A 21,342-nucleotide genomic window follows, 5' to 3' on the forward strand; every position below is an offset into this window, starting at 1 on the left:
TAGCTCCCGCTCGCCGCAACTAGAGAAAGCCCGCGCGCAGCAACAAAGACCCAACACAGCCCAAAATAGATAAATAAATAAATTTATATTTTAAAAAATCTCAACCTCTCTCTCTCTCTCTCAGTGGAGGAGAAAAGCTACTAGGACACCCCTGGGCCGAGACTGACCCCCTTGAGCCCAAAACGGCCTGTCTCCTTGACTCTCTGGCTAGAAATATGATCCACGTGCCCACTGATAGGCCCGGGCACAGTCTCAGGCCTCAGGGGTCTTGGTCGTCTCACCAGCCTGGCAAGGGGTGGGGCCCTTTCCTGCACCGCAGCTTGGTCAGCTGGAAGGAGCTTGGCTTTGGGGTCATGCAGACCGAGCTGATGGTCTTTGGGAAGCTCGGGTAAGCCACCGAGCCTTGGTTTTCTCGACTGTAGAAGAGAAAGAAGAATGCCTCTTTCTGGGGTTTCGTGGGAATTAGAGAGAATGCAGTGTACATGGTGACACTCCCCTGATGAAGTCCTAGTAATTAGGAGCAATGGTTGGGAGTCTAGGTCCCCATTCCCACATCTACTGGCTGTGAGAGCTTTAAGCAGTTGCTTCACCCCTCCGGGACTTGGTTTCTTTATCTGTAAAATGGGTAGAAGCAACTTGAGTTGTTGCAGTGAGGACCAGAGGAGGCCCTGATGAGAAATGTGGGCAGGGTCATTTGTCCTGTTACTGGGCCCACGCCCCTAGGGAAGAGGGATGTCTTTTCCAGAGTAGAGTTTCTAGAACCACCGGACTCCCAGAGGCCAAGCTCCCGGGCACAGACAGAGCAGGACCATCCCAGCTGCTGGACCTCCCTGCCCTGCACTTCAAGTGGCTACTGGGAGGCCAACAGCTGTCCCCGCCAAGTGGCATCTTGGGCACAAAGAGCAGTGGAGGGGGCAGGGCACGCTGGCTCATTGTTCCTGGGCCAGAGCAGCAGCTGTGGGTCACCCGGGGCTCCTCTGACCTCCGGCCCCTCCCAGCAGCTCTCCAGCGGCAGGCCCGTCCCTACGGGACTTAGAGCGGCCCCTCCAGCGGCCCCTGGACAGCATGGAGTCCCCTGCCCCTCACAGCACCTTTTATCAGCGGCCTGAAGGAAGAATACATTTGGAGAAGGGGTGGCCCCATGGACCCAGGGGCGGACACCTGGGGCCTTGAGTACCAGCTCATACTTCACGGCACGTACCTCCGGTGTCAGGCTTCCACGTGGACTTCTCACTAACCTCAGCCCCCCAGGGAGGTCACATGTGGGTCCCATTTTACTGATGCAGAATCTGGAGCTCAGAGGGGTGATTAAATGACTGGCCTGGGGTGGCAGACTGGGGACAGGCAGGACCAGGATGTGAACCCCGATCTGTCTGATGCCAGCCCGCCCCTTTTCCACCAACTCAGGTCCCGAGTGGGGAGTGAGGCAGATGCATGGGGACGGGGTGGAGGGGGCGTGGCCGCACTCCGCTCAGAAAAGCACTGGCTGGGACTGATCCATGGCTGGGCCAGGCGGGATGACCTCGGCCAGTTCCAGGCAGCCAGAGAATTCCAGAGCTCCCTGCACCCACTGCTTTTCAGAGCTGTGCATTTATAAAGGGAAGGGAGCTGGGGAATGATGATTCGGGAAATCTGAAGCCGGAGATAAACAAGAACCTCATAATGATGGTGATGAAAAATTCACGCCACTGTTTGTGCAAGTGATTTGTGCGTCCACTTCGCAGCCATGAATTAATGAGAAATGAAAACACAAATGCTCGGGACCGGCTGCAGGGCGCAGAAAAGCGGATGGGGAGGTTCCAGAGGGGACACCCCAGAGCCGGGCCCCCTGCTCCCAGGCCGGCCCCTCCTCCAGGCATTGCCAGGGTTCCTCTGGCCTGGGGCTCGCTTTGTGTCTTTGCACAATGAGGGTGATGGTCCATTTGGGAGCCGTGAGGAAGGAGTATAAATGGGGGGTGTCAGGTGGGCAGCTCCCCCGGTTCTGAGAGAGACAGAGGAAAAGCAAAGTGCCTGGGAGGTGGGAGACCCAGATCCGATTCTGATGCTCATTAGCTGTGGGACCTTGGCAATCACCCAACTTCTCTGCATTTTTACTTGCTCATCTGTGAAAGGGGTGAGGACTTCCGAAACTCAGTTTCCAAGTGGGAAGGTGTATTCGTTTCCTAAGGCCGCTATAACAAATGGCCACAAAGGTGGTGGCTTAAAGCAATAGAAATTTACTCTCAAAATTGAGGTGTCATAGTTTGGTGTCTTCTAGAGCCTCTTTTTTTTTTTTTTTAATATTTATTTGGCTGCGCTGGGTCTCAGTTGCAGCATGCGGGATCTTCATTGCCCGCGTGCGGGATGTTTAGTTGCGGCACGCAGACTCTCAGTTGCGGCACGTGGGATCTAGTTCCCTGACCAGGGATCAAAGCCCGGCCCCCTGCATTGGGAGCGTGGCGTCTTAGCCACTGGACCACCAGGGAAGTCCCCCTTCTGAGGCTCTGAGGGAGGAGTGGCCTGTGCCTCTCTCCTGGCTTCTGGTGAGGGCGGCCTCGGTAGCGGCCTGTGGGGTCCCTCGGTAGCTCTACACCTCCAGTCTCCTCCCATCTTTGCGAGGCTTCTCCTCTGGGGCTCTTCTGTATCTCAGCGTCTCCGATCTCCCTGTCTTTTCTCTTATAAGGGCACCAGTCACGGGTTCAGGACTCACCAGAATTCCAGGATGATCTCACCTTGAGATCCTTAACTTAATTGCATCTGCAAAGACCCAGTTTCCAAATAAGGTCATGTTCACAGGTACCAGGGGTCAGGACTTGGTGTATCATCCTGGGGGAGACAAGTCAACCCACTACAGAAGGTATTTTGGGGAAGCAAAAACCATGCATGTGGGCCCACTCGCCGCAACTAGAGAAAGCCTGAGCGCAGCAACCAAGACCCAATGCAGCCAAAAAAAAAAAAAAAAAAAATGCACGCAAGACGCTGCAACTCTATGGCAAATAAACAGTGAGGTAGCAGGAGGAGGGAGTCCCTGCATGCCACACCCTGTGCATACCTTCTGGGACGGGAGCCCGCGTTGGGCGTGGGACCCTGGCTGGGAGAGGAGGGGAGCTGCCAGGTTGGGCGTGGAGGGGAGCTGCCAGGTTGGGTGTGGATGGAGGGCGGGGTCTCCACGGGGCCTCCTTCCTTCTCCGCCCTCCTGATGAACTCTACGGGCCACCAAGGTGCTGAGAGGCACCTCCGCTGATGTCTCCGGGGCTATAATTCTTATTTTTTATCATCACTAAGTGGTCTCCCCACACTCCATTCTTCAGGGTGCTGTGTGCTGCTCTCCTAGCCCCACAGGGGCTCCCCACTGGCTTCGTGATAATAACCGAGCCCTGAAAGGCACTCTGGCTTCGAGGCCTTACTTCCTTCTCCAAGTCTTGTCCCCACACTGCCCTTCTCTAAACCCACGCTTCGACCGAACCAAACCCTTGCCCGTGCCCCCGCCCTGCCACGTTGCTTCGTGGCCCCTTGCTTCCACACCTCTGGCCCCTCCTCCGCAACACTGCCGCCCGTCTCTCCTCCGAGAGCCCTCCCCGCCACCCGTCCCTGCCCCTGCACAATGAGCTCCCCTCTCGGCATTTGTCCCTCTGCTACCAACACCTGCCGTGGTACAACCGTGCTGGTGAAAGTCTCCCCCACTTGACTGGGCCATCCCTGAAGGGAGAGACACAGTCCTTTGTTTTGGGGTCCCCGGTTCCTGGCACAGAGATGCTCTGGGATGTTTATGGAAGGAAATCACCAAGAGACCTGGGTTTGACTTATCATCATTATCACCTTCCCAACCACGTGCCCTTGGCCTTGCTGGGCCTCCATGCTCTCACGTAGCTGCCCCCTGCCAGGTTGGCGGGAAGGAGCCTGACATGAGCCCGTGTCCACAGATGAAGGTGTTTTGGAGACTAATCAATGTACCTGAAAAGGGCCGAAGAAGCAAGGCTGCCTACCCCAGGGACCCTCTGCCCCTCTGCCTCCCTGGGGTGCAGTTGGAGGGAGCTCCCAGCTTCGGGAGATTCTGGGATCCCTTCCCTGCCCCTCCCAGCCCCGCCTGGGCTCCAGGTGTCTATCTCTCCGGCCGGCCGTCTTCTTTCCTGATCCAGGGTTCAAAAGAACGAGTGTGGGAGCCACAGCCAGGCGGAAACAAAAGCCAGCAGGCCCCCTCTTGCTGGCCCGGCCGCAGGCCTACAGGGCGCGGCCCGCCTCGCCCTGCTGCGTCCAGGAAGGAGGGCGCTTGGATTGTGGGCATCGCCCCCCAGCAACTCTGAAACCTCAGCTCGGTCGGCAGGGAAGGCCTGCTGGGGGCCAGAGCAGGGGGAGGGGGAAGCCTGCCCCAGTTAGAGCCCGCAGATGCTCTTTGGAAAGCCTTTTCCGACGTCCCCAGCCTTGGGGGCAGGGGTGGTGTAATGATGATAAAACAACATTTGCACAGAGATTTCGTTTACAAAGCACTTTCTCAGGGGTGGGAGGCGCCGGGGTGGCGGGTGGAGCCCGGGCTGCGAGGCCGCGGCCTCCGGTTGGTCTCACCTCCTCCCCACCCCCCGGCCCAGCACGGGATCGTGTGCGTGGTAAACAAAGCGCTATTCATCCCGCTGTTTCCGAGTCCTCTGGAGTCGGTCCTTTTCCCTCTCTCCCGTGAAGAGGTCACTCTGGCTTGTCACTCAGGCCAGAGGAGGGGCGTCAGGAGTCCCAGACGGAGGGGTGGGCTGGGGCCTGATTGAAGGGAAATGCGGGGGCCGAGGGGGGCTCCCTCCTTCTGCACCGCTCGCCCCGCCCCCAGGCCCTCCGGCTCCCAGGCGCCAGCTCGCGCGAATCCAGAAGACTCAGCGCAGCCTCGCCGGGGCTGGGTTGTGCAACTCTCCTCGCAGCTCACCTGTGGCTGTGTCTTTACATTAAAAGTACGCTCAGGGCACACGGGTTCGTGCCCCGGTCCGGGAAGATCCCACATGCCGCGGAGCGGCTGGGCCCGTGAGCCGTGGCCGCTGAGCCTGCGCGTCCGGAGCCTGTGCTCCGCAACGGGAGAGGCCGCAGCGCTGAGAGGCCCGCGTACCGCAAAAAAAAAAAAAAGAAAAGAAAAAAAAGTACGAACGCGGGCTTGGTAACGTCTGCATAGGCGTCTTTGAGAACATGTAGAGTTAAGCAGCGTGTGGGGCTTTGTTCATCCTTCCCCAGCAGCGCGCATTGAGAGTGGGACTTAGGTACAGGTGTAGGGGACTGGGGCCCTGGGGCGTCTGCACCTGCATCAGGTAACGCCTGTCTAGCTGTGCCTGGGGAGTAGAGCTCGGCAGTCAGCCGGGGAGATGGGGTTCCGCATCAGAGCCTGGCCCCTTAAGGGCCTCTGATGAGCTATATTAGGCCCATCTGCGGGCGGCTTGAGCAACTTTTAGTAGCCCCAGCAGGAGAGAGAGGATGCAGGAGGTCATTGCAGGGCTGGAGCAGATCACTTTCACCTTCGAGAAGGATGTAGAGATGCAGAAGGGCACTGGACTCCTGCCTTTCCAGGGCATGGACAGTGAGTGAGGACGGGGACCCCGCTGCCCCCCCTGCCCTCTCCCTCCCTCCCCGCCCCACCCCCAGCCTTCTCTGCAGGCCCCTCTGCTTGGCTCCCTGATGGGGCGGCCCCTTCTCTCTGCCGCTCGCCAGGGAGGAGCAGGGGGGCTTGGGCCCGCCATCTGGGAGCCCCAGCTTAGCCCCTCGCTTCTCAGGCCCCCCTCTTACATCCTTTCCAGGACTCCAAAAAAAAAAAAAAAATGGGGCTGGCTTCTGGGCAAGCAGACCCAAGAGAGGTAAATTGAAAGAAGTTGGGAAGAAGCCTCCCAAGCTCCCAGGCTGGCCTTGGGCCCTTCCAGCACCTCCGTTTCAGAGTTGGGGGGGCTTAGGTGTGGAGGCTGAAGGCTGGTTCCTGAGGCCGGCAACCCAAGGGCCAGGACTTGAGGACCCCCAGGCCCAAGCCTTGGTGGGTAGAAGGGAGACTTGCTGCTGGAGGGGTGAGGGCCCTTTGACAGCCACAGCCTCTGGAGAAGCTACCCCCCTCCTTTGCCTTCTTCTCCTTCCAGAGTCCAGCTCAGCTGTGTGCAACTTCTTCACTAAAGGGCTCTGCGAGAAAGGTGGGTCAGCAGGTGGGGCTGGGGCCGGGGGTGGGTGGCAGCGGGGGCTGTCTAGGCCACACGGGGTTCAGCTTGGCCTGGAATAGGGTGTTGGATTTGCACCTGGGGAGGGGAAGGTGGGACGGGGCAAAATTTTAGTCTTATAAAAAGTAGGCAAAGGGCAAGTTGGGGGCTCCGTCCAGAAGCCTACCCTCCCCCACCCCCCTAGCATTTCCCTGATTCACTAGCACTGATTAGGGCGGGCAGGGCTGCCCTGAAGGAGACATTCCCTTCTTTCTGCCTTGCTGGAGGTGGGATTGTTTGTGGGTGTCAGCTGTGTGCTCCCAGGAGGCCTCCGACTTATTTATTTTCCCCCAGCGGGGGGAGTGCTTTCCTTCCCCCTACTCTTGTCCTCCGAATTAATTTGGGACCTGCTCAGACGTTCCATCCAGTTCCTTTCTTTTTTTTTTTTTTAATAAGTTTATTTTTGGCTGCGTTGGGTCTTCGTTGCTGCACGCAGGTTTTCTGTAGTTGTGGCGAGCGGGGGCTACTCTGTTGCGGTGCGCGGGCGTCTCATTTTGGTGGCTTCTCTTGTTGCGGAGCACGGGCTCTAGGCGCGCGGGCTTCAGTAGTTGTGGCACGCGGGCTCTAGAGCGCAGGCTCAGTAGTTGTGGCGCACGGGCTTAGCTGCTCCGCGGCATGTGGGATCTTCCCTGACCAGGGCTCGAACTCGTGTCCCCTGCATTGGCAGGTGGATTCTTAACCACTGCGCCACCAGGAAGTCCCTGCATCCATTTCTTGTGTCCTAAGAAAGCTCTGGCCACAGTCTCTGAGATGCTACAACAAGCATCCTTATTTCTCCCCCATCCCAACGTGGCTCGACAATATGCTCTTCCGTGGGGACTTCCCTGGCGGTCCAGTGGTTAAGACTCCGAGCTCCCAACGCAGGGGGCGTGGGTTTGATCCCTGGTCGGGGAACTAAGATCCCTCATGCTACGTGGCGTGGCCAAAAGAACAAAACAAAACAGAAAAACTGCTCTTCCAAACCCTTCTCCCCAAAAGCAGCGCTTCGGGGGGTGTGGGGTACCTGACTGAAAAGCAGCGGCTCTCAGCTTTGCTTCTGCCTCCTGAACCACTCACGGGCTCTTCCGATGGAAACCCAGTTGCCCCCAGCAGTCTTGCCTCCAATTTGGGGGTCTCCAGTCCCCCCTAGAGATCCAGGTTAAGAAACTCTGAATGAGTTTAGGACCTGCTTTTGGGATCCAAGTGATTTTGTTCTTGGGAAGCTGGGAGGCCAGGAGGGGCCCAGGCACAGGGGGGACCTGGGGCCATTTTTGCCACATGCCTCGTCCGTGTTTGGGGCAGCCCTGGACGATGGGGTGAGGAGGGAAATGAGCTTGTTGGCCACTCCAGGCTTTGTGAAGCCAGGACTAGTGATGCCTCCTGGGGTCCTGTCTCCTCAGCTTGGTCCATCCAGTCTCTAGAACAGTGGTTCACAGAGATACCCTCTTGCAAAGAAATAAAACTGTTCTTAGGTCTGGAAGGTCAGACCCAGGCAAGCCAATGGCCAGGGCTGGAGGGTAAGGCTATTTAAGAAGAACACCTCCCCAGCACCCCACAAATTCTATCGGAGAGGTGGCCAAGCACGAGACGGGTCCTGCTAAGAAACCGAGGGGTGTCCTTCCTGCCGACAGCAAGACCACCTGAGTGAAGATGACAAAGGGTGAAATGTAGCATTTCCAGTTCCTTCTGAATTGTTACCAAGCTGGCTCCTACGTCACCATGTTAGATCTCTGGAATCAGGAAACAGAACGTTTGTTTTTTTTTTTTTGCGGTACGCGGGCCTTTCACTGTTGTGGCCTCTCCCGTTGCGGAGCACAGGCTCTAGAGCGCAGGCTCAGTAGTTGTGGCGCACGGGCTTAGTTGCTCCGCGGCATGTGGGATCTTCCCAGACCGGGGTGCGAACCCGCATCCCCTGCATCGGCAGGCGGACTCTCAACCACTGCGCCACCAGGGAAGCCCCATTTGGTTTTTTAAGACGTGAATTCAACAGGTCCTTTATGAGCCTCACTTTGTGCTGGCACCTTGCTAGGATGGGTGGCGGCTAGGGAGACCAGGGCTGGAAACCAGGGCTCTGCTGTCTGGTAGGAGCACCCCGTCAGGCCGGAGGGGAGGGGTGTGGAAGGTGCTGCAGAAGGTGTCCTGACAGCCTGGGGGCTCCCCGGGGTTCGAGAAGGGCCAGGGCACTATGCCAGGCAGAGAGGGCTTTGAAGCTGTGTTTTAAGCCATGTCTGGCCCCCAATTCTAGCGTCCCCCAGGCTCCAGGGGAAGGGGCAGTGGCGCTTCCTTCCAGGGGTGAGCTGGGCTCAGGCTCTAGGTGAGCGGGGACCCCCAGCTGGGTGCTCTGGTGTCCCCAGGGAAGCTGTGCCCCTTCCGGCACGACCGAGGGGAGAAGATGGTGGTGTGTAAGCACTGGCTCCGGGGGCTGTGCAAGAAGGGCGACCAGTGCAAGTTCCTGCACCAGTACGACGTCACCAGGATGCCCGTGTGCTACTTCTACTCCAAGTTCGGTCGGTAATGCCCCTTCCTGGTGCCCGACCCCCACCCCGGAGGGTAGCAGTGGGGGCCGAGGGATGGGATGAAGTCGGGGAGGGGCCCCCAAAGGAGGCCTCGCGTGTCCCAGGTGGGCAGACCAGGCCGCGGGGGCCCTGCTTCTCCAACCCCCTAGAAAAATTGGAACTGTCCTCTGAGCCCTGCTTCACTGCCCCAGCAGGCTCGGGCACACGCAGCCGGTCCCGCCGGGGGAGGGAGAGGGCTGGAATCAAAGGCTGAATTGTTGCCCTCCGTGGTCCACTCCTGGCTAATCACGCACCCAGACGGGCTGTCTGGAAACGAGCCTTGGACAGGCCCTCTCTCAAGCCCCGGGATGGGCTGGGGTGGGTCGGAGCCAGCGTTTCCCAAACAGAAGGCACTTTCACGGTGCTCCAGGTCTCCACAAAGCACCTGCCCCATCGACGCGCACCATCGCCTCCTCTTTCGACCGTCTTGCTATTTTTAACTCCTCTTTTAGAAGAAAACTTTACATCGCTTCGGGAAATGGAAAACTGGCATCACTGATTGGCAATAGAAAGTCCCTGTAAACGGGAGCTCGCGAGCTTCAGAAGTTTGGCCCCTGAAATGACCTTGTGTGGTCAGGTCTGGACCCGCATGTCATCCCCCTCTGACTCAAGTCTTTTGTCATCTGAGGGGCTACGTAGCGGGAAGCCACTGCTGGTTTAAGAACGGGATCTGTGCATGTGTTTCAGGTCTTATCTTGCTCCATAAACTTTTACAGTTCAGTGCTTTTCAGAGCTGGAAGGAGCCTTAAGGATGATCTAGTCTAGTAGTTTTCAAACTGTATTCCGAAGAGGGACTTGGAGGGAGAGCTGGGCCAGCCTCCAGGGACACCTCTGACTGAGGCGGCTTGGCTTGGAAACGTCGGGGGGCTGTGGGCAGCTGTTCCTCATTAGTGTTCATGGGGGGGCATTCCTGGGTATCCAGGAAGAAGGTACCCCACCCCCCAAGGTCAGTAAGAGCTTCTTCCCCCAGGCTCAAATTCTATTTTTTTTTTTTTTTGCGGTATGCGGGCCTCTCACTGTTGTGGCCTCTCCCGTTGTGGAGCACAGGCTCCGGACGCGCAGGCTCGGCGGCCATGGCTCACGGGCCCAGCCGCTCCGCGGCATGTGGGATCTTCCTGGACCTGGGCACGAGCCCGTGTCCCCTGCATCGGCAGGCGGACTGTCAACCACTGCGCCGCCAGGGAAGTCCCCAGGCTCAAATTCTGTTTCCTGCCTTCTCCTTGGACTTGAGACCTGGCGGTGGCAATTCATGAGGGTTGCCCGCATGTGTCCCTTGTAAGAAAGGACAAAGTGTATATGAAGCCTGGTCCCCCCTTGGTCGCGTCACCTGAAAAGCTCTTAATTTAAAATGCCACTTTATTCTTTCAAAAACCTTGGTTGGCTTTCTTTTGGGGATTGGGGACGTGCTGGACATGGATACGGGAATAGAACTAGGTCCGCTCTGCTCTCAAATAATCCCTACTGTGAGGGCGGACGTATACACTGGTGGTTACAATAGGTAACCCGTGTTTTTTGCTCTTGGAGTAAATGAATGAATACCTTTTTCTAATATCAAAGCATAATTACAGTTCTCATTGGAAGTAAATCGTTTTACTTAAAAAATATTGTTGGGGATGGGCTTCCCTGGTGGCGCAGTGGTTGAGAGTCCGCCTGCCGATGCAGGGGACATGGGTTTGTGCCCCGCTCCAGGAAGATCCCACATGCCGCGGAGCGGCTGGGCCCGTGAGCCATGGTCGCGGAGCCTGAAAAAAAAAAAAATTGTTGGGGAGATGTAGGAGTGGGAAAGAGCAGTTGAAAGGAGCTAGGAATCCCGGGGGCTTTGGTTCTGCTCTGGGATGTGCTCATCCCAAAGGTACCTTGGGCAGGGGGCTCTGACAGGCAGACGGGCGGGTGGGGTGCGGTGCCACCTGCTGGCCGAGAGACCTGGTTTGTGAAGTGAGAGAACTGGGTAAGAGTGGGGTTGAAACTCTGGGGAAGGAGCGGTACCCTTGAAGGTTCAGGTGGAACCTTGCTTTGCACAAGCCCAATGTAAAAAATAGATCTCTTTGGAGCTGCTTGGAAACCAGTGGAATTGACACTATGGTGTTCCTTTTGGCTCTGAAAAGCGCTAAGTTGTAGGCTTTGATTAATTAATTAATGTGATGAGGTGATGAATGAGGTGAAAACAGGGCTGAATCTTCCCCCTTGGTTCCTTCAGAGCCCCTGGGTCCCTAAGGGGAAGCTAAGAGTGCTTAGACTCCCTCCCTAACTCCTGTGGTCTATGCAAACAGGGCTGCCTCCTCCTAGGAGCCCGGGGTCTTGGTCTAATACACAGACTAGGTTATGGCACAGTTTTTGCGAAACTACAGGTGTCCCTCTGTGTTGCATTTATCTTAATCCCTGTGCCAGCTTTGAAGCAGTGCTCTGCTCTTCTTGGCATTTCCCCCAGAAAGAACTGTACCCCTTTACTCTGGAAGCCATGTAGGTTTCATCATAGAGATGAAGCTTTAGCCACGTGCATGGCAACACCTTCACGCAGCATCTGTGCCTTCCTGGACCTCAAGCTGCTGGCTCTGGGTCTCCCCTTCCCCATCTCTCCTCGTTCCTTCCTCCCAAGTAGCCTCTAATACCTCCGGATATCTGGCCCTGCCCCAACTCTTGCAGATGTGTGTATTCACACCCAAGTCCCGCTTAGCCAGTATGGTTGCGATCCGCCTTTCTTAGGTTGCAGGAAGGTTTAGAAATATCTTGCTGTCCTCAAAAAGCTGCTGACCACCAGAAGGCAGAGAAGTGGCTTATACGCAAGGGGCAGGGTCAGTCTTGTTCCGGGAGGGCGGAAGTGACTGCAAACACGAACCCGCTTATGCACAAAGAACTCTGGGATTTTCAGGTGACTGCAGCAACAAGGAATGTCCCTTTCTCCATGTGAAGCCGGCCTTCAAGACCCGGGACTGTCCGTGGTATGACCAAGGTTTCTGCAAGGATGGTGAGGCCCTGACAGAAAGGGGGCTCTAGGGGACATGGGGGAGCAGGACTTGGGGGGAGTCTCCAGGCAGGGGAAGGATGCACATTCCTGATGCGGCCTGTGGTCTGCCCCAGGTTGAAATCCCACAGCAGGCCTCTCTGTAGCTCCCCCCAGCCTCCCTGCAGTAGAAACCCTCTGCAGTACATGGTGGGCTTCTTGGAGCAGGCTCACTGCGGTTCAAATCCCAATGGCTTCAGAATGTATTGACTTTGTAACCTTGAACAAATATGAAAAGGGGACCAGCTCCCCTGAGGGCCGTGGGGCCGGGTGGAAGTAGGACCCCTCGGGCAGCCCTGCGCATCGGGTCTGACCCATAGGAGACATTTCTCTGTTCCTTCTCTGTTCCTTCCCATCTGGGTGTCACGTAAATACACTTCACTGTCCCTATCTGGCCAAAGTTCGGAGGCAGGGCCCCCGTTGGAGTCTCCGTGCTCTGAGCACCGCCGTCCTTTCTTTTCCGGTATCTAGGTGTGTTGTTCTTACTGAGCTCCTGGCAGCCCCGGTTCGGGGAGGATTTTAGGGGAGGGAGGCTGAAGGAGGATTAGTAAGATGTGTGATTGGTTGGCCTTTGCTCAGCCAAACCTGCTACAGCTAAATAAATAAAAGCATGTTATAGCCCACATCCATGGACGTCCTCCAAGACAGCGCGTTAGGGACACTTCTGACGCTACTGTTTCAGGCCTGGCCAGCTGACACCTACTCCCACACATTCTGAGGTGCCCTTTCCCATCTCAGTCATGTGGCTAGGAAGTTGGTGCTTCCCCTTGCCGGTAAGCTTCGACATGTGTGTTTCCCCCACTAGCTAAAGATCCTTCTAGCTGTTTTTTCTTTGCCCAGCAGGTCCCCTGTGTAAATATCGCCACGTCCGCAGAATAATGTGTATTAACTACTCAGCTGGCTTCTGCCCTGAGGGACCCAAATGCCAATTTGCACAGTAAGTGTGACTCCCCCGAGTGCTGGGCCCACTCTTTGGCTTCTAGACCTAGATCCTTCTGTACCTTCACTGGCCTGGGGTGGGGAGTGAAGTGTCCGGCGAGCACCTACCCACGGTGTTCTCGCCTACCCCACGCCCACCCCTCCTGGTGCTGTCGGCTGCACTGAACTCTAACCCATCCTGTTAGTGCCTATCCATTGCTGGGGATGGGTGTATAGCTCTTAGAAACAGGAGTAGAGACATTCAACACCTACCCGCCACCCCCATCCTCTGCAATTCTCCCTGGCTGGGGTGCCGGCTCCTTCCCTGTGGGGCTCTGAGAACAGAAAACCTGCCTCAGGCTGGTGCAGGACATGTTAATGAGCAGTGAGTTTGGGCGGTGCCTACAGCCCGGCTGTAACTATGTCTCTCCATGCCTCCCTCAGCCCCAAGATGAATCTTTTATTCAACCCAAGTTACCTGAAGGTGAGTGCAGGTAGGAGGGGGGCAGATGTGACTCACCCCTTTACTGCGCGGTTCCCTGGGGAACCCTTGCTCCCCAGCCCTGCACTCTTCCCAGATGCACTCACTCTCACACCATCTGCTCCCCGGATCCTGGGAAAGGCACACATACGGGGTCGCTCCTCCCAGACCCCCTCGGACCCTGAGGCTTTCCTTCTCCTTAGCTGCGGAATACAGGTGTGGTTTTTATTCAAGAACCTGGGGTCTAGCTGAGGACCCGTGGTCCAGAGTTGTTCTGAATCAGGGCCATCCTGGTTGTGCCTGGTCCCTATGGGAACAGATCTGCCTCCCACTGATATCAAGTCTTGATATGAGAGCCTCCATCCCGGGTCAGCAAGCCACAGCCTGTGGGGTCAGATCTGGCCTTTTGCCTGTTTCTGTACAGCCTGGGACCTAAAAATGACTTCTTAAAGGTGGTGACAGAAAAATCCAAAGTAACATTTTGCGATGTGTGGAAATGAAAATTCCAGTGCTCATAAATAGTTTCACTGGAACAGGACCAAGCTCATCATTTACATACTGACTGTTCTCATGCTTACGATGGCAGAGTTGCGTAGCTCCGGCAGAGACCAGATGGCCCGCAAAGTTGAAAATATTTACTGTTTGGGCTCCTGCAGAAAAAGCTTGCTGGTCCCGGTGGGGATGTCTGCATGCTGGCCTGCCAGTAAAGTCTGACAGAGGCGAAAGAGGGAGCACGAACGCTGGGGGGAGCAACCGAGCTCTTGCTAATTAGGGGTTCTGTACACAGCCCTAGGCTGGGATGGCACTGGCACGTGAGGAGGGCGACCCCTGCTGGTTCCCAGTGGGATCGCTGACAGCGGGTGGGAGGCGATCGTCAACACTGGGGAATTCACAAGCCCATTGCCAACGTCCATCAAAAGGTACGCTTTCGGCAATTAAGGTGTAAACGAAGGCATTTCGCAACCTGGTTTCAGTCTGAACGCCTGGCCGGAGTCCCTGCCCTCTTTCTACACAGGGAGTGTCTATAAATGTTTCCTTTTGGCTTCACTTTCTCTGCAGCTTGTCATCCGGCCAGTGGGTTCCGCACCTCCTGCTTCTGCCTGGGAACCTCACAGGCCCCCTTCCCCGAAAGAGTGTCTGCTTCTCCACCCTCAGATGAAGCCCCAGGAACCCCCGGTCACTTACTGCCTGGGGCTCAGGGCCCTGGAAGAGGGCCCATGTTACAGGGTGAGTGGTGATGAGCTGGGCTACTGCTCTGTTGAGGGCAAGACGAGGGGTGATTAGCAAGATAAAATCGGACTGAGGTTTAGGAGTGCAAATTAAGAGAGAATTGGGGGAATTTAGCTGGGAGACCAAATTGTTCCAATTTTAAGGTCTCAGTAACCTAATCTTATTTGCATTTCCTGCCAGACAAGACTGTTTATTTCTTTAAAAGGCTAATAAGTTAAACATCTTTCATGCACTATTTTGCTATCTGACGATCCCTTGAGTTATTTATACATAATAGCCTTAAGACTTGGCACAGTCTTGGTAAGGGGCGGCTTGGTAAGGAAGGGAATGTCACACCTTACATTCCTTGGTTGTTATCTTCTGGTTCCTCAGGAAGAAAATCATGTTTTACACTCATGAGACGGCCTCTGAACTGTCCTGACCTTTGCCTTCTCTAGTCTGCAAGAGAATTGTACTATCAGGCCTTGCTTTCCTCACACGATGGATTTTCTGGTCTTCACGCATCCACAGCTCTGTTCTTTGGGTTAGTGATGATGGGGCTTGAACCTCAAGGCCTTTTTCAGGCCAGAAATTCTGCTCATTTATGAGCAGAATCCATCACGTTCCTCAGAAAGCCAGCTAACCAGCTCCTAGGGTGCCCCAGACAATTTAGGATTTTTCTCTTAGGATTTGAATGTACTAAAAGTCACACCATTAACTTTTTCTCTTGTAGTGTTGAAAAATGAGCCATTATGCCAGTAAGAGTCAACTGGTAGAAGTTACCAAAAAATACCCCTGGTCGGTCGGGGGAACTGAAGGACCTTCTAGTGAAGACGCCCAAAGGCCATCCTAGGGGATTCTGTTCTCAGCTAGCCCACTGCCTGCCTAACCAGGAAAGGAGGTGCAGAAGCAGCCTGCTGTGTTTCAATTTCCTCTTCTGTACGTGAACGAGCTACTGAAGATATAGCAGGAGTGGAGGCTGACTGAGTGTGGCAGGAACGAGGTATTCATAGAACGGGGGAGCACAATGTAAGTAAAACCAAGAGCTCGAGTATATGGGAAACAGTCACTGTCCTGCGCTCAGCTCCCGTCCTGCCGCCGACAGTTCTGGGCGGCACGTGGCCTTCCTGTGCACACGGCCTCAGCTGCTGCTGTAAACGAACAATTACATCAAGTGGTTTCTTTAGCATGACAGCTGCTTCCCTGTATGGCGTCCCTAAGTGTAAGACGAGATTCTGTGCATGCCTTCTGTAAGGAATTACAGGGAGAGTGAGGCTTATCCCGGGGACGTAAGGAAGTGACATGGGTCAGTGAATGCCGTGTGGTCTCGGTCACTGTCTGAGTCAAACCGCAATGCAACTTAATCCATGGGGAAAGGAGCAGGGAGGCAAGGCTGCACCTTTTGGAGGAATGGAGAAAAGAGGGACAACATACAGTGCACGGTAGGACCAGGCTCCCCACCTCTGGCAGATGGAGGCAGCTGCCTTATCCGGCCTGGAGCGGGAGGGTGAGGCCGAGGCTAAGAGGATAGCTGGCCCTGGAGACAGATTTGGGGGTCTGAACGCCAGCTCCACCCTGGGCTGCTATGTGACAAGCCCTACACAGCCATGCAGGCAAGTTAACCTCCTCGAGTCTGCTCCCTCATTCTAGAAAACGAGTGTGGTGGCAGCTCTGGCCTCACGAGAGACTGCCGGTAAAGAAGGCTGCACGGAGCTGGGCTGACAAAAGTGAGCACCCAGGTGGTAGCTGGATTTTCGCATGGATTGTGGTGGGGCCTCTCTTGCTTAGTTCAAGTTCAGGATGTGAACGAAATAAGAGGCCACGAGAGGTGTTAGAAAAGCTGTTATTTCATTCCTATTATGTGTGATACTTCGCTGGAATTAACAGATGCAAGACTTTTAATTCAACCAAATCTCTGCAAAGTAGGTATAATCATCCCCATTTTACAGTCCGGACCAAGGAGGCTCCACTTAAGTCAGATAGCTTGCCCAAGGACACACCTACTACCCATTTCACAGGTAAGTGTCTGGGAGAGGCAAATAACCAGAATAGAGGAATATTTTTTGAACATATTTTTGTTATGAAGAGTGGTAACAGTAATATGTAGGACGAACATGGCGGGGGTGGGGGGGGAGCAGGTACTGAGAGTAACTGGATAATCCGTAAATCAGGAAAAACAGGACCGAAAGAAATAGTAGCAGCAGATAGGGCTTCCCATAAAGTATAAAACACTTCACTGATAATACAAAATGATTTATTCTTAATAGCTGAATATTTTAATATATATAGAAAAAAGGCAGTGTTTCAGGTATCATCACTCAGGATTAAACTCAAGTAGGTAGCAGAGATAACCCACCTTACACAGACCATGAGCGTTACAGCAGGGTGTCCAGACGTGCCTGTGAATGTTTGCAGCCTCCAGTAACCGAACCTTCCCGGTAAATCTTCGAGGATGGAGAGAAGCCTGGGTACCACCGTTAACTCTTCTGCAGGGTGGATGGGAATTCTCAGGCTGCTACACACATTGCTGGAAGCCGTGTTTGGGAAGGCACGCGGCTGCCCTGGAAGCAGAATCTAAGCACTGCTGTTTACCCAGGGAAGCTCCCACCAGTGCCAGGGAAGATGTGAAGCACAATTTAAGAGACAGAATGTAGGAGGCTGTTTAAAACAGAACAGCATGGTAAGAGCATTCCAGACTTCTCTCCTGGCTTTGTGGAGACACGAGCTCCTCTCTCCTGGCTGAAGCACACTGGCTTTGCATGGAGCAGAGCCTCACTCATGGACAGCTCCAGCTTTGAAAAGAACCTCTAGTCTTCCTAAGGAAGCCTGGAATCTGCCAGATCACATAAATGGGTGGGCCTGGCTGTGCAAACAAACTTACGTCGTAGTAGGAACAACAAATGCATCCTCGTAAGGCAAGTTTACAATATTGCGAACTGGAGCCAAGAGGCATATCCCTGGATCATGCTGCGTTTGTTTAGATCTGAATCTAAGAAACGAATCAGTTATCAGCTGACCTTAACTCTCAAACTATTTTGAACACTACTAAGAAATCATTAAAAGACTCGATAAAAGGTCGTCAAGGATTTCCCTACCTCAGATGGCAGCAATGCGTAGATAGGGAAACCTTTCCCTGTTACTTTGTGGACGTAATCAAATAATTCCAGAATCTGGACAAACTTCAGACGGCTTTTTCAAAGTCACCCACATCATTTTAAGAATCAATGCTCAGCTCATGTGCACAGGCACATTCCTGGGGTCAAGGTGGAGCTGGTCTGGGGCTGTCGACTGCTGTTTCTCTCTCAACGTACAGCTGCAAAGCATCTCTGCCAAACACCAGGTGAGGACACCAAGGCACAGAGAGGTTAAGTCACTTGCTCAAGGTCACAAAGATAGTTTACACAGACATTCGCACTGGAAGCCCAGAAAAAAGATAATTAAGTACATTCCACAACAGAAACTGAAGAGTAACTATTCCTTAGGTGATGTTAAATATGTTGGTACCTACAACTGAAAATGCTATTTCGGTTGGAACAGAAACAGACTGGGAGATATCAGAGATCAAGGCCCTGCTAAACTTGGTCACTTCATTCTGATGGCTTACCAGCAGGAGAAAGCCATTCAGACTAGAGACAAGATGGCAGAGTAGAAAGGACCTTGAGCTCACCTCCTCTCACGAGCACACCAAAATCACAAATAACTGTTGAACAAACATTGATTAAAAAAAGACTGGAACCTACCAAAAAAGATCTCCTACATCCAAAGACAAAGAAGGAAGCACAACGAGATGGTAGGAGGGGGTGCAACGGTGACACAATCAATTCCCACACCACCTGGGGGGTGACCCAGAGACTGGAGAATAATTTTATCACAGACTTCCTCCTAGAAGAGTGAGAGTTCGGAGCCCCACATCAGGCTCCCCAGCCTGGGGGTCTGGCAGCGGTGGAGGAGCCCCTAGAGCATTTGGCTTCGAAAGCCAGCGGGGTTTGACTGCAGGAGCCCCACAGGAGTGAGGGAAACAGAGACTCCACTCTTGGAGGGTGCAGGGTGCAGAGCACCAGGACCCAGGACGAAAGCAGTGACTTCGTAGAAGCCTGGGCCAGACCTACCTGGGCAGCCCTCTTGCTTGGGTAATTAGCACCAACACCTGGGCCCACCCAACAGCCTACAGGCGCCGGTGCTGGGAGGCCTCAGGCCAACCAACCAACCAACCAACACAGAGGGAACACAGCCCCACCCATCAGCAGACAGGCTGCCTAAAAACCCCCTGAGCCCACAGACACCTCTCAACGTGCCCCCTGTTACAGCCCTGCCCCACCCAGAGGGCTGACACTGGCCCCTCCCACCAGGAAGCCTGCACAAGCCTCTAGACCAGCCTCACTCACTGGGGGCAGACACCAGAAGCAAGAAAACGACAATCTTGCAGCCTGCGAACCGAGGCAAAGAACTTGGGAAAAGAATGCACGCAGAGCAAGGAGCTACAAGAAGTTTTAAGACAGAGAAAATAGAACAACCAGAGTTGAGAATACAATAACTGAAATGAAAAATACACTAGGAGGAATCAATAGCAGAATAAATGAGGCAGAAGAATGGATAAGTGACCTGGAAGACAGAATGGTGGGGATCACTGCTGTGTAACAGAATAAAGAATGAAAAGAAATGAGGACAGCCGAAGAGACCTCTGGGACAACATCAAATGCACCAACATTCACATTATAGGGGTCCCAGAAGAAGAAGGAGGAACATGCCGGGACACACAGTAATAAAAATGACAAAAATTAAAGATTAAGAGAAAATATTAAAAGCAACAAGGAAATTCTCATAAGGTTATCAGCTGATTTTTCAGCAGAAACTCTGCAGGCCAAAAGGGAGTGGCACAATATAAAGTGATGAAAGGGAAAAACCTAAAACCAAGATTACTCTACCCAGCAAGGCTCTCATTTAGATTTGACAGAGAAAGCAACAGCTTAAGAACTGGCACCACCAAACCAGCTTTACAACAAATGCTAAAGCAACTTCTCTAGGCGGGAAACAAACATGCGGAGGCTAAACAATATGCTTCTAAACAACCAATGGATCACTGAGGAAATCAAAAAACACCTAGAGACAAATGAAACCTAAAACACAAGGATCCAAAACTTATGGGATGCAGCAAAAGCAGTTCTAACAGGGAAGTTTATGGTGATACAAGCTCACCTCAGGAAACAAGAAAAATCTCAAATAAACAACCTAACCTTACACCTAAAGCAACTAAAGAACAAACAAAATACAAAATAGGTAGAAGGAAAGAAATCATAAAGGTCACGGAAGAAATAAATAGACTAATAAAACAAAAAGATCAATGAAACTAAAAGCTGATTCTTTGAAAAGATAAACAAAATTGCTAAACCTTTAGCCAAACTCATAAGAAAAAAAGGGATAGGGCCCAAACCAAAAAAATTAGAAATGAAAAAGGAGAAGTTACAACTGACGTAAGAGACCACTACAAGCAACTCTATGCCAATAAAATGGACAACCTAGAAGAAATGGACAAATTCTTAGAAAGTTACAATCTCCCAAGACTGTACCAGGAAGAAACAAAATATGAACAGGCCAATTACAAGTACTGAAATTGAATCTGTGATTAAAAAACTCCCCAAAAATAAAAGTCCAGGACCAGATGGCTTCACAGGTGAATTCTACTGAACATTTAGAGACGAGTTAACAACCATCCTTCTGAAACTATTCCAAAAAACTGCAGAGGAACGAACACTTCCAAACTCATTCAATGAGGCCACAATCACCCTGATACTAACACCAGACAAAGATACCACAAAAAAAGAAAATTACAGGCCAATATCACTGATGAACACAGATGCAAAAATTCTCAACAAAGTACTAGCAAATTGACTCCCACAGTACATTAAAAGGATCATACACCATGATCAAGTGGCATTTATCCCAGGGATACAAGGATTTTTCAATATCTGCAAATCAATCAGTGTGAAACAGCACATTAACAAATTGAAGAATAAAATCCATATGATCACCCCAATAGACGCAGAAACAGCTTTTGATAAAACGCAACATCCATTTACAATAAAAACTCTCCAGAAAATGGGCACAGAGGGAACCTACTTCAAGATAATAAAGGCCGTATGTGACAAACCCACAGCTAACAGCACACTCAATGGCGAAAAGCTGAAAGCATTTCCTCTAAGATCAGGAACAAGGCAAGGATATCCACTCTTGCCACTTTCATTCAACATAGTTTTGAAAGTACTAGCCACTGCAATCAGAGTAGAAAAAGAAATGAATCCAATTCGGAAAAGAAGTAAAACTGTCACTGTTTGCAGATGACATGATACTGTACACAGAAAATCCTAAAGACTAACAAAAAACTGCTAGAGCTCATGAATGAATTTGGTAAACTTGCAGGATACAAAATTAATACACAGAAATCTGCATTTCTAAACACTAACGATGAAAGATCAGAAAGAGAAATAAAGGAAACAATCGCATTTACCATCGTATCAAAAATAATATCGGGTTGGCCAGGAAGTTTGGTAAGATGTTACGGAAAAACCCAAACGAACTTTTTGGCCAACCTAATAAAATACCTAGGGATAAACCTACCTAGGGAAGGAAAAAATCTGTACTCTGAAAACTAAAAGACACTGATGAAAGAAATCAAACATGACACAAACTGATGGAAATATATACCATGTTCTTATATTGGAAGAATCAATATTGTCAAAATGGGGCTTCCCTGGTGGCGCAGTGGTTGGGAGTCCGCCTGCCGATGCAGGAGACACGGTCTGGGAAGATCCCACGTGCTGCGGAGCGGCTGGGACCGTGGGCCATGGCTGTTGAGCCTGCGCTCCGCCACGGGAGAGGCCACAATGGTGAGAGACCCACGTAACACACACACACACACACACACACACAATAATGTCAAAATGACAAGGCAATCTACAGATTCAATGCAATCCCTATCAAATTACCAGTGGCATTTTTCGCAGAGCTAGAACAAAA

General features: G+C 52.8%; 1 protein-coding gene across 1 annotated transcript; it reads left to right on the plus strand.

The window, feature by feature from the left end:
• Positions 1 to 5,360: 5,360 nt before the first annotated feature.
• On the plus strand, positions 5,361 to 12,661 carry CPSF4L (cleavage and polyadenylation specific factor 4 like). The gene is made up of 5 exons (XM_032617667.1): positions 5,361 to 5,527; positions 6,072 to 6,122; positions 8,519 to 8,671; positions 11,589 to 11,684; positions 12,564 to 12,661. The coding sequence occupies exons 1-5, from the start codon at positions 5,425 to 5,427 to the stop codon at positions 12,659 to 12,661; spliced, it is 501 nt and encodes a 166-aa protein (XP_032473558.1). The 5' UTR covers positions 5,361 to 5,424.
• The last annotated feature ends 8,681 nt before the right edge of the window (positions 12,662 to 21,342 follow it).

The sequence above is a fragment of the Phocoena sinus genome, chromosome 20 (genome assembly GCF_008692025.1).
Source record: "Phocoena sinus isolate mPhoSin1 chromosome 20, mPhoSin1.pri, whole genome shotgun sequence".
NCBI classification, from domain to species: Eukaryota; Metazoa; Chordata; class Mammalia; order Artiodactyla; family Phocoenidae; genus Phocoena; species Phocoena sinus.

Coding starts and splice junctions, on each gene's coding strand:
- CPSF4L (XM_032617667.1), top strand. CDS start 5,425: ATGCAGGAGGTCATTGCAGGGCTGGAGCAGATCACTTTCACCTTCGAG. Junction 5,528..6,071: donor GCCTTTCCAGGGCATGGACA/GTGAGTGAGGAC, acceptor TTCTCCTTCCAG/AGTCCAGCTCAGCTGTGTGC. Junction 11,685..12,563: donor CCAAGGTTTCTGCAAGGATG/GTGAGGCCCTGA, acceptor TTTGCCCAGCAG/GTCCCCTGTGTAAATATCGC.